At 31.5% G+C, this 13,572-nt stretch overlaps 1 protein-coding gene across 1 annotated transcript; it reads right to left on the bottom strand.

Annotated features, from left to right (window-relative positions):
- Nucleotides 1-7,271: 7,271 nt before the first annotated feature.
- Nucleotides 7,272-12,678, bottom strand: LOC126704553 (trimethyltridecatetraene synthase-like). Its single transcript, XM_050403528.1, has 2 exons — nt 11,733-12,678; nt 7,272-8,071 (listed from the first exon to the last, which is right to left on the bottom strand). The coding sequence occupies exons 1-2, from the start codon at nt 12,639-12,641 to the stop codon at nt 7,448-7,450; spliced, it is 1,533 nt and encodes a 510-aa protein (XP_050259485.1). The 5' UTR covers nt 12,642-12,678; the 3' UTR covers nt 7,272-7,447.
- Between the last annotated feature and the right edge of the window lie 894 nt (nt 12,679-13,572).

Raw genomic sequence — 13,572 nt, forward strand, 5'->3', positions numbered from 1 at the left:
TCATATAAAATAGTTGCGTTTTTTTTTTTTTTTTTTTTTTTTTCTGATAGGTGATAATTCTAAAATTGAGGACCTAGAATTTAACTCAACCATGTATCGAGATAAGCAGGAGATTAACAATTAATTATTCAATTGGTATCTTCTAGTGATTCTAATGACAACATCTAGAGTTCAAATTTCCCTTCACCGATTGTAATTATCAACCAAAAAAAACCATAATCTTTAGATAAAGAATCAATAAAGATGTGAGCCAATATATAATATCCTAAGATCAACACTAATGGTTATCTCTAGTGTAAGAGCATCTGTAGCTTAGCCAAAATTTAACAAATTACCCTTGAAATGCCCCCGCATCAACCTCAACAAAAGTGAAAGCCAAACTAACTTTGAAACAATGGTAATGTAGACACCTTATTTCGTTCCGACCTATACCCAATCCCTCTCATCCCAATGATGAGAAATCAAACCTCTATCTAGTGTTAGCATGAGAAGGTAGATGAGTAACAATACATGATGGGAACTTAGCTTTCCATAATTCATTGCCCACGGCCCTATCCAACCTCTATGTAGTGTTAGCTTCCTCCAATTTTCTCTTATTCCAAGTGTAAGTGTTGCCTCTATAGCCCAAATCAATTAATTCACACTGTTCCAAAGCATGGCGAAAATCCTCCATCTATTGAGAGTTAGCTGATCTAAGACTAAGATTTTCAGTAGAACAAAGTATAGCATTAAAATCCCCAATACAAACCGATGGACCATCAACAAAAGACTTGATATGGTTTAACAACGCCCAAGATTTAGTTTTCTAAAACGCCTTAGGCCAACCATAAAAACCTGTAAGGAACCAAGTAGAATCATCATCCTCAACTATCTTCGCTAAGATATGGTTGTCTGTGTGATTAATAACACAAACATCCACTCCTTCCTTCCAAAGAAGAGCCAAACCACCACCCAAGCCTAATTTTTTAAGAATGTACCAGTGAGGTTTTTCAAAATCCTTACACAATTTCTTGAAATCCTCTTTATACATTCTAGTATCTATAAAAAGACACACCATAGGAGCTTGTTCCGTCACCATCTTATCAAGGACATGAACTATCCAAGGATTCTCAAGCCCTTGGCCATTCCAACTTAGGAGCCTCATTGTTTCCAGCAAAGGTGGTCCACCTCCCCCACCGATCCATTATTAGGCAAAGACCAATCAATAGAATACTTACTATGTTTAGGAGAAGGGCCCTCCACCAAACCTTTACAAACATCCAACTCTTGGTTAACAAAAGAACATTTTCCTAACTTTGCATTGTTTGAGTAGGCCTCATGATTGGAAAGCCCCAAATCCATACGAATAGGGGTGTTCACCAAACTGCAAAAACCATCTGCAAAATGGCATAACCATACTACACCACAAGTAACAATGCACCGCACCGCATGGTGCAGTGTAATTTGCAGTTTTATAATAGAAAAACTACACTGCACTACACCCTCTCTATATATTAATATATTTATTTTTTTAATATTATATATATTATTAATAGTTTAATAACCCTATTTTTCAACAACAACAATAAAGTTTAATAACCCTAGTAAGTGTTGATTAGGAAAGCCAACTCAAAATAAAGGAAAACTAGCTTAATGGTTTAAAACTTGGCTTAAAACAAAGGGAAAAATCAGTTTTAGTCTAGGCATGAAAAACCTAAAATTTGAAAAATATACTAGTTTCAAACCATTTAAACCACATCTTATACACTACATCACACATGTGACCACAAAAATGAGATGTGGTGCAACTAAACCGCACTACAAAGTGCGGTGCTAAAAATGGCCTAAAACCAAACCACACCACGAACACCCCTACATACGAATATACAAAGGCTTAACATGGTCCAACTCTTGAGAAGTTTGTGGGCTTAAGAAAACTTCTTCAATAGCACATGGCACGTGATCCATAGTATCAAGTCTAGAAAAAGAATCATTTACTAGCTTTGTGGGACCCATTGAACCATCCTGTTGGATTTTGTGGAACCCAAGATTCAGGGAACTGAGTTCCCAAAATTTAGGCATCAAATATCCAATAATAAGAGACCTTCCTTGTTCAGAATGTTGACCTACAAGAGGGTTTTTCGCAATAGCATCATCCCAAACACCAGTCATTCTAACATTCGCTGCCAACAGCATAACCTAGCTTCAATCAGTACGAATTGGCCCATCCTTATATCCATCCTCATGCTCGTTCTTCTTATACCTCAGACTATGACATCAAGGTGGAGACCAAGGACATCCTGAGTTAGCCCGAAGCCAATTACCATATTGAAATTCCCCCACCTCCTCACTTTTCTTCCTCTTAAAGTATGAAGCACAATGACGTAAATCATGTCCTAACAGCCCACAATAGTGGCAAAACATCAGGAGTAGCTCGTACTTGAAAGTAGCCCAAGTTCAAGACTCATCTGAAGTAATCAAGGGGAATTTGAACTGGAACAGATTCGAACCAACTTCAAGGATCTAAAGATCCTCATCTAGACCTCATACCTTTCTAAGAGTATCTTTAACAACCAGGCAATTGAAACGTTTGCACATGAGAAACTTACCTATTAGACTAAGAGTACAACCCTCAATATCGAAAACCCTAATGTCGTTAGGAATCACAATATCCTCCTTTTCCTCCACCATTAAATGCATTCCCCAACGTGTGAGCAACATTGTTAGCCATAGGGCAGAGTATAAACACAACTTAAAAGAAGAAATCGCCAGCCTCTAGGGCAACCTAGAGGAGATAGAACCTTGTATAGAATGAGAGAGGGAGCTCCTACATGAGGAAAGAAAAAAAGTTTGGAATACGTTGGGTTTGCATTCATGTTTATATATAGTACTATGTTATTGAAAATATAGAGTTAATAATTAATAATTGTGAAGATAAATATAGTACTATGTTATTTAAAATCAATTACCATTCTATTTTTTATTGTATAAAATTTTGAATGATAGGACACAATACACAATTTTAAATGTATAACAACTAAACAAAAGAGAGATGACCATGTATAACTTGTTTAAGGAGAAACTAAAGAATTTTATTCCCTCCCCCCCCCCCCCCAAAAAAAAGGTAGAAACTAAAGAAAAAAAAAAAAAAAAACGAAAATGCAAATTATACCCTCTAAGTTTAATTGAAATTCATATCAGTCATTTGACTTTATTTTTAAAGAATTGAGTCATCTAAGTTTTAAATTTATTCAATTCAAGTCTTCCGTCTAATTTTGTTAAAAAATTGTTGTTGGAAAAATTGTTCTCATATGAAAAAACTCTATAAAATTAAAAAAAAAAATATTTAATAGATTTTTTTATGTGAGAATTCTTTTATAATTTTTTTTAGGCTAAAATGTAAAGTGCACCCACTAAATTTGACTGAAATTCATTTCTGTCTTCTAACTTTACTTTTGTTCAATTAAGTCCTTTAAGTTTCAATGTTATTCAATTCAGACCTTTTGTCCACTTTCATTAAAAAATTTATCATTAAGTATGAAATTAACTAATGAAAAAAAGATTTTTGAAAACAAATTCTTGCATCAAAAAATCTATAAAATATTTTTATTAACTTTATAAATTTTTTTTCATGTGAAAATAATTTTTTTAAGGGAAATTTTTTTAACAAAATTGGGCATAAGGCCTAAATTGAATATATTTGAAACATAAAGAACTTCATTGAATAAAAGTTAAGTTAGATGACTGAAATAAATTTCACCTAAATTTAAATGGTGCAATTTGCATTTTAGCATTTTTTTTTTTATTAGTTAATTGCATATTTAATGACAATTTTTAACAAAATTAGATGAAAGACCTGAATTGAATCGATCTAAAACTTAGAAGACCCAATTGAACAAAAATATAGATAAAGGCTAGAAATGAATTTCCACCAAATTTATTGGGTGCAATATGCAGTTTAGCTACACACAACAAAAAAAATAAATAAATAAATAAATAAAATCCAAAAAAATTCAAAAAGAGAAGAATACATTATCCATTGGCCCAAAAGTCAATGGGCCTCAAATCCATTGAACTCAAGTCATACATAAAAACCCGTAAGGAAACCCAGCCCATATATACATTGGGCTAGGCTGCGAGGTTGCGATTCTCTATAAAATAAAACGCTTGTCCAATTCCAGAGCTACTCTTTCGTTTGCTTTTTCTTGAAGAGCCAAAACCAAAACCAAGGTTTTACCAAAAATAATATGTTATAACATAATACTTATTACTATTCATTTATTTGGTGACAACACAAGAATAGAACCCTAAAGTTTTTCAAAAAAAAAAGTATCTTGAAGATAATAGAATGAAAGCATTTTAAATCAAATTGTTAAGTTGTAACATTAGAATAAAATTTAAGATATATTTTAGGAAATATCTTAATCATATAATTATATTTCTTAAAAAATAATATTCATTAAATTTGAAATAGAGATTGGTTATTTTTTATGATTTTTTTTTTCATAATTGTTATGTTCATATGGAAATTTTTTTTATTTGAAAATATATTAATTTTAGAAATCAATACACCTACTATAGAATAGCTATTATAGCACTTTTAGAGAGAAATAATTATTTTTCATTTTAAAGAATAACTATTCATAATGAATGATTATTTCTTGTAATAAAAATATAACCAAACTACTGAATAACTAAACCATAGGAATAACTATTACATTACAGTACTTATTACAGTCTACCAAACATACCTCTAAAGTAACAAAAGTAGGATATTTAGACTAAAAATGCACTGAGGCTAATATGATTGCTCTAATGTGCCATTTATCATGGTAACAAAATTCAAGAAAACAATTATTTATCACTTACATGCCAAAAAACAAACTTGAAAAGGATAGGAGTAGAGGAACAAGGTATGCATAAGAAAATCCTCAAAAAAATTTCTCTTTTCCTTTGCAAAGAGCGTTTGATCTTTCACTCAAGCTTAATTCAGAACGTCAATATTCTTTTGCTTCTTTTCTTTTGTAGGTATCCATCCTTTAAGTCAATTGTGCAACTAATTATATGTCACGGAATGTAACCACGGTTTTAAAAACAAGGATGTTTGATGTGCATGAAATATATTAAATAAAGTACTGTCATATTTGCATAGTTTGCTTTACATTTATGCTATGTTATGACCAATTATAAATTATCTTTGTTTTAAAGTAGATGATAAAGACTATCCAGGACATGTTGAACAATTCACAAGTTGAATGCTAGGTGGACTAGGCCAATTGTCAAGCCAACTTAAGAGCTAGCCATGAAAAGAATTTTAAAAAATAAAATAAAATAAAATAAAATAAAAAATATGAAGAAAAAGAATAAGAAGTAAGTCCAGCCCAGGCGTGAACTGCAAGAAGAAAATTAAAGAATAAAAAGTGAGATCCAAGTTTTTTTTTTTTTTTTTTTTTTTTAAAGTTTCAACCTATGATGTCCACTCTTGATAATTACTCTTTATTATCAAACCAAAATATCAATTAGTTTTTTGTATAGGTGGGGAGCGAATCTCAGATCTCCTATTCGAATATAAAAGACTTTACTAAATGAAACCCAAGTTTAATGTGCTAAACATGTGGCTTGCAAACATAAAAGCTCCTAGTTTAACTAAGGACTATGTCATGGTGTCAGAAGACTTTTCTCATATACAAAGGCTTAGGTTAGTATTTTATTTTTGCGTTTTATTTCAATTGCCATGAGTAACTAAATTTTCAATTAAGGTTAACAATAAAACTTTGTTAAAGATTATCAGTATTTATTTATTTATGAGATTTGATTTTTCTCATAATTGTTGTTCTTTAATGATTTAATCCTTTTTGCTTTATATTAATTGACTAAGATATGATTCTCAATATGACTTCAATTATATTTTGTCATGATTTAGGATTTATCTTAATTGATTGAATGTTTAGTTTATTATTTCTTGATTTTAAAATTGGTTATCTCTTGTAATTTCTTTGTCAATGAACATAATTGATCATTTGATTTTATAATTAGGAAGTGAAGGAGAGTATACCTTAAATTTTAAACTAGAGATTTTAATGAGAATATCTTCCATGATATATTATATCTTTGCTTAGATTAATTGATTGTTTATTTTTATTAAATTTCAAAACAACCAATTTTTATCAAAACAGATTAGGGTTTAGTTGGTTAAGATTTGATTAATTTTCTTTTGTTCATACAAGTCCCTATAGATTCAACCTCGTACTTGCCAAACTATATTTCAATACAAATTTTGGCGCCATTGTCAAGGAGTTGGATAGGAAAATATATTAGACCTTAATTGAATTTTTCCTTTTACTATTTGTAGTTAGGATTAAAAACAGATATATATATATATATATATATATAATAAATTTAATCTTTTTCTTGTTTATTTTATGCTTCTAGACTTGTCCTTGTATATATTTTCTTGTCTAGTTTTTTTTTCATTTCTTTTCTTTTCTTTTTTCTTTTGTTTTGGCTGATATTTGGCAAGAATTAAAATTTATAACAATCAGCTTGATAAGGTACTTCTTCTCCTCTCCACCTTACTAACATTATACTTGTTTCTCATGTTGCATATCCATATCTTGCTCTTATATCTTTCTAGGCATATATTTGAGAGTATCATTTTTAACATTGAGGACAATGTTTGGCTTGGGTTTGGGGGAGTGCACTTGAATTTTTATCTTTCTTTTATTTTATTTTTTATAGTTGTGCTGGGAAAAAAAAATATTTTGCCTAGCTTGAGGTTTAAGTTTTAATTTCATTATACTACTCTTGCATAAGGAAATTCACCACTTTCATACTCAATATTCATTGCGCATGCACGTAACCACTTAGACACAACTTGTTGTTGAAAGGTAAAAGTGAATAGAAAATCTTGAAGATAACAATATGGAGATTATAGCCCTTGTGAATTTCTAGCCTCTCGTTATGTTTGACTGGTTATTTAATTTTTCTAATCTCAAAGTTCATTTGGAAGTGCATAACATATTTTTCTTGTTGTAATCTTATTGTTTTTTCCTTTGGCCAAGAAAAAAAAATTTATATTTTAATGCCACACTTGAGTCTTTTGAAGTTATGGATATTGAAAGAACTATACTAGTCTTTGAGAGATGAGATTAGGCCATTTTTGTTTATTTTAAGCCATATATGTGGAATTTTTTTTTTTTTTTGATACATTATCGCTAATCACACTATTGAGCCTTTTAATTAGCGAGTTTTCTTTCTTAAAGCCCGTTATCCATTGTGTTTCCAAGCAGGAATTTGATCAAAAAGTGATATTTTTATATATGTATATATAACATTTGGATGCTGAATTAGCTATATCAGCATCACAAACTGATTTGACAATCAATTATGCCACACACAGGAACAAGATTTTATTTTGGCTCAAAATAAAACAAGCTGGATTATTCATGCTGAAGTTACAACTAATAGTCTAATATAGATGGAGTGGGAGTCGAGGCTTTAGGACTGCAACAAGTGGGTACTTTCTAGGAGTAGATAAACCATAAACTTCTTCCATGCTCAAATCTCCTGGCTTCACATTGTCTGGCAATTTCCATTCAAATCCATGTAACAGATTAGCCAAGCTCGAACTAATCATCTTTAGTCCGAGGCTGTAGCCAGGGCACATTCTCCTCCCTGAACCAAATGGCAAAAGTCCAAAATATTGTCCCTTCACATCAATATCCTTCCCCAAGAACCTATCTGGATAGAACTCTTCAGGTGCATCCCACAGTGAAGGATCTCTCCCAATACTCCATGCGTTTACGAAGACTCTAGTTCCTTTATAGATTTTGTAACCAGCTACATCACAATCTTCAAGTGCTAAATGTGGTGCAAGCAATACAACCACAGGGTGTTTCCTCATTGTCTCTTTCATAATTGCATCAATATATGGAAGTTGCGGAATGTCTTTCTCTTCCACCCACCTCTCTCTTCCAATTACTCCATCGAGTTCTTCGATTGCCTTTTGTATGAGGTGTGGTTGATTTAAAAGTTCAGACATTGCCCATTCCACAGTTTTTGCAGAGGTATCTGTACCCCCAGCTATTAGGTCCTGAGTTTGATGCACATAACCAAAACAAAAAATATATATCAATTGATGGGGTGGACTTGAAACTTAAAACTCGAATGGTTGGTGAGTAAAATCATTTGTCCAATTTTGAGTGCTCCATTTTTACGTTCCTCATAAACTATAGCATGTCATTTTCTTTTTCTTTTTTTCATTTTAACTTTAGTTACTTTATTTAAAATTAAAAAAAAAAAATGTGTTACAAGTTGTAATTAGTGAATTATAAAATAAAAAGTCTAGCTTACCTCTAGTAAAATTTGAATAGGATACACTGTAAGAAAAAGACATAATACAAGTATTATTACCAAAATAAAATAGAGGTAATATGTATACTATTGCAACAACACCACCCACTATGCCACTAATAATCCAACTGTAGTGATTAAAACTCAATGCCACAGAGCAAAAATTAATGGAACAAACCCATTAAGCTGACGACGACATTTTCACGCTTGAAGTTTAAACATCATTTTTTTTTCTTCTGTAGCATCACCTTCGCAATACTGGTATGAACGCACAACTGGGCAAAAGCTTAATATGTTCCCCATTGTTTCAGAGTAAGCATTAGGCATTTTTATTGTTCAAATTTTTATGCGATCTCCACACATAGAGGCATAGACAGACAAAAACAGACCCCAGAAGAATGCTAACGATGTGGTTTCTAATATGCTGCAAAATAATAGAGAATCAAAACATGGATAGTCTTGTTATTTTGTAATTTTGCATGATGAATGCTGGTTGTTTTGTAATGGGGTGGCGTGTTCTGTAAAAGGGCAGTTTTTTTATTTTGGGTTTAACAATAAGACATGCCAAGTGTTTGAGAAAAGTTTCCAATTTTAAATTGGGGCTGCTATTAATTATTTCAAAAGTTCATTTGTATTTACCTTTTGTAAATCTTCTTTCAGATTAGATCAATAAAAATTTATCATTAATATTAGAAGTCTCTTGATGACAATTTTTTTTTTTTTGGGGGGAATAAGGAAGAACCTTGGTTGGCTGTCTGGAAAAAGAAAAAAAGAAATTCTTGGGCAAAAAAACATATTTTGCTCATTTGTCAATTCTTATTTCTTCTCCCGTTCAAATTTTTGCCTAGAAGAGTTGTGCCTTCACACTTGCAATGGTGATGCAGCGAAAAAGAAATGATGTTTAAACTTCTAGAGCTAATGCAGAGTTAGCTTAGATGGTTTATTCCTTTAGTTTATGCTTTAGTTAGAAGGAAGTAGTGTTGGGTTTTAATCTCAACATTAGATTTATTAGTGGATGATATGGTTGTTTCTCGTTAAAACAAAAGAAGATGTTCAATTAAAATTTCACTAGAGATAAACCGGACCCTAAAATAAAACAATCAAAGTGAGACAAAGGATATTTATTCCATGTTTGCAAATTTCATTTTATTCTTATAAGTAGTGCAGCTTGTTTAAAATGTTTATGGGTTAATAAAGTATTAAATTTTGCATTTGACACTTAATGATTCAAGATTTATCTGCAATATGTATTCGACCATCCAAAATCAACCTTAAAAATAACAAACTAGTGGATTTATTGGATTGGAAGTTGCAATTTTAAATAGAAAGCTTTATGAGAATAAATTTGTTAATTTTAACATAATAATGTACCTTGGCACCCAACGAACTTTATAATTTCTCAATTTCAATACTAATTTTAGATGGTGATATGGACATTGAAAATTATCTCAACCTAAGATGTAACCCATACTTTCACATAAAAACACGGGACAATATTGATGATAAGGTGATCTTATCCAAGTGAGTGAGGTGTAGGATCATTCCAATTTTTGCACTAGGTACTATGAATGTGTCATTTGGCACCAAATTTAAGAAAATTAAATTGGATAAATGACTCAAAATTAAATTTTATATATATATGTGTGTGTGTGTAATTATTGTGTTTTTTTTTGGTAGAATATTATGTAATTTTGGAATATTATATATATATATATATATATATATGTATATATATGTGTGTGTGTGTGTGTGTGAGAGAGAGAGAGAGAGAGAGATTATCTTGTCTTTTTTTTGGGTGGAATATTATGTAATTTTGGAACAGGTGCTACAAATGACCCCACAATCATAATTGTTCGAAAACTATGGTTTTGACTTATAATAAGGATTTTATTAATGTATGCCCTTAGGGCACATATTAATTTTCATTTTTGGAAAAAATTTCTCGAAAATTGAAAAAGTAATGACAGCTTTTTCAATTCCCGAGAAAATATTTGTAAAAATAGAAAACTTAATGTGTGCCTTAAAGGCACACATTAACCGGACCCTATAATAATACCGAGACAAACATGTTTTTCACATGGTTAATTAGGATCAAATATCATTGAGGCAAGACCCACTTGCCTAGATCTTACCGTGAACTGTACTATATAAAAAGAGCAAATGACTCTATATACTGTAACTTTCATTTAGTCCAATTTTGTCCGTTTGTTGAGAGGCCAAATCGGTGCGTTGGCTGAATGAGAGGGTATTTGGATTGATAAAAAAATAAGTTATATAACTTAGTTTTCATCACCCAAAATTCAAAAAATATGGGATCCACTGAGTTATAATGTGTTTGGACAAATTCTTGAGTTCAATTCTTATAACTCAAAACTCAAAAATATGTTTAGAGTTATAGAAACTGAAAAAAAAAAAAAAAAAAAAAAAAAAAAAAAAAAAAAATTATATGTTTTCAAGTTATGAGAATTGAGTTTCAATGGCAAAGTTGTAATTATTCGGCAACTGTGAGGCCCGTGGCAGTGAGTGGTCACGTCAGACCCATTGAGACCATTGGTTGTGCTCTATTTGCTTTTCTTTCAGTTTCTAAGGCCTTGAACTTAGTCCACTATATTTATCAAAGTGCTATTATTTATGAATTCACTATATTTATCTTGTTCTTGATGTTTATGCCCTTTTAAGATATGTTTATGATAATATAGAATAATTAAATTTTGGGATGGTTTGGTTGCATTTTGATAGGGACATTGGCCAAAGGTCAAGTTTTTGGTGGTTTGAGAGAAGGAATTAGGTTTTGTGTTTCTGATTGTAGCTTGATTTGTTGGTTGGTGGCAGGTTTGAGACCTTTGTGGGATACCGATCGGTTGTGGGAAATGAAATTGGTTTGGGAAATTCATATTTATTTTTTTGTAGTTTATTGTTTTCATTTGTTTATTCATTAGTAGTTTAGGATAAAAATTGTAAATTTAAATGTAGAAGTGTATGTTTGATTCATAACTAATGATTCAATCATGCAACGTTGCATGTACAAGAACTATATAAAATGTTTTGCATATTGATGAATCCTAGATGGATTTAGAGAACTGTAAAGGAATATTATACAAGAACTATATAGAATTATTTGCATTTTGATGAATCTTTGATTGGTTTAGGAAACTGTAAAGGATTGCAATATATAATTGTGTGATTTGCAATATATAATCATAGCTAGAAAAGTATAGGACACTGCAAAAAGTTGTCCTTTATGTAATTGTTTTTTCTTTCTATATTTTTTTGGGTAAAAGTCCTTTATGTAATTCACTAGTGGGATAACATATATTTTGTTCACATACCTTCCCCGAGTCAAACAAGAGAAAATAATAATAATAATAATAATAATTGAAATAGAAAGGTAATAGTAGTACCTGAGTGAAACCCTTAACACCCTCATAGGTTAACTTAACGTCAAGATCAGGATCATCACTTAGCTGCAATAATAAATCCACCATGTCCTTTGGCACAAAATGCTTCACTCGTTCTTTCTTTGCTTTGTGTTCATCAAACACATGTTCATAGAATCGATCAAGTTTTTTCTTTAAGGCCTTCATTTGTTTCACGTACCCTTGTAAGTCCAAAACATTGAGCCATGGTATCCAATCCCCTATGTTGAATACCCCATTTAGCAAGAACACCTCGTCTAACATTTCTTGAAATTCTTCAAGCGACACAATCGAAGTTTCATGTTTGGACTCACTAAAATACTTCTTACCCAATACAATTCTGCTTATAATGCTTAGAGTAAGACGGGAGAGATGATCTTTTAGCATAATTGGCTTCCCTGACAAGGTGCCAAGGCGTGACACAAAGGCTCGCATTTCTTCAACACGAACATATTGAAAGGTTTCGAGTCGTTTTGAGCTAAATAGCTCAGAGAGGAAAATCTTACGCCCTTGACGCCAATAGGGTCCATAAGGTGCCCATGTAATATTGAGATAGTTATAAGTGATATATTTACCAACAGCAGTTTGGGGTCTAGAAGCAAAGACATGGTCATGTGTCTTCAGGATTTGCTTTGCCACTTCTGCAGATGATGCAACCATAACAGGAAAGGATCCAAACTTGAGTTGCATAATTGGTCCATATTTTTGGGCCAATTTGTGAAGAGATTGATGAGGAAGAGGACCGATAAGGTTTAGATTGCCTATGATAGGCCAAGTTTTGGGACCTGGGGGAAGTTTTAGTTGGTTGCGTTTGAAGGGAAATAATAATTTTGAGAGGAAAGCTAAAGCTGCTAGGGATGCCATTGCTAAAAGAGCCCAAGAGGGGGACTCCATTGGTGGGAATTTAATTTGGGTTCATGGTAGTGAGATTTTGAAGTAGATTATGGGTTTATATAGTCGAATAAGCTAGTGTAATGCTTCTTAGGGCCTTTCAATGTTCCACGAATATGCGGTAAGAATATGCGGTAAATTACTTACCGCATATTCGTGATCATGAATATGTGATGCACGATAGGGCCTACCTATCTAAAAGGACCTGCTAACCGGAAAAAATTATTTGCACAAGTATGTCGTATGCAACATGTGCTAATAATTTTTTTCTGTTTTTTTCCTAATCGTGGGTCCTTTTAGACAGGTCTAGTGAAGGTACAGACCCCCAGGTGGGGGCCTAAGGGTGCTCGAGCCCCCTGCGACCAAAATTTTTGTTCTTTTTAGTTATTTTATATTTCATTTTTTATAGTTTGGCCCTCCTAAGTTAGTCTAGCTAGCATAATCTAAATAACAACAATCCAACTTAAAAACTTAACAAAAACAATAAAAATATTCACAATAATGATTGTATTTTAGCAAAAAAAAGAAAAAAAAAACTATTTTACTACCAAAAAAAAAAAAAAACATGTGTTATTAGAGAAGTTAAAACTAATTTTTTTTCCAACTAAAGTAAACCGGTATAAATACCTGGTGACTATAGCAGTTATTAAAAATAAAATACAATATTTTATTAAAATTATAGTTCTTCTTTCAATTAAAAACTCAAATTCTTTCTCTTCCTTATTATTTTAATGAGTTATTTATATTATTTTAAATGAAGTGATAAAAAAAATAGAACATTTGATATTTGGTGTATTGTAAATAAAAGTAAGGTGGTAAAATAAATAAAATAGTTTTTTAAGGTACTAAAAGCTACAATTTTTAGTACTTAAAATCCTAGGTCCATCCCTGGTCTAGTGTAGAAAATTTGTCATATAAAACATACTTGCGCTAA

Source organism: Quercus robur, chromosome 11 (genome assembly GCF_932294415.1).
Source record: "Quercus robur chromosome 11, dhQueRobu3.1, whole genome shotgun sequence".
Lineage (NCBI taxonomy): Eukaryota > Viridiplantae > Streptophyta > Magnoliopsida > Fagales > Fagaceae > Quercus > Quercus robur.

Coding starts and splice junctions, on each gene's coding strand:
- LOC126704553 (XM_050403528.1), bottom strand. CDS start 12,641: ATGGAGTCCCCCTCTTGGGCTCTTTTAGCAATGGCATCCCTAGCAGCT. Junction 8,072..11,732: donor GTGTTAAGGGTTTCACTCAG/GTACTACTATTA, acceptor CATCAAACTCAG/GACCTAATAGCTGGGGGTAC.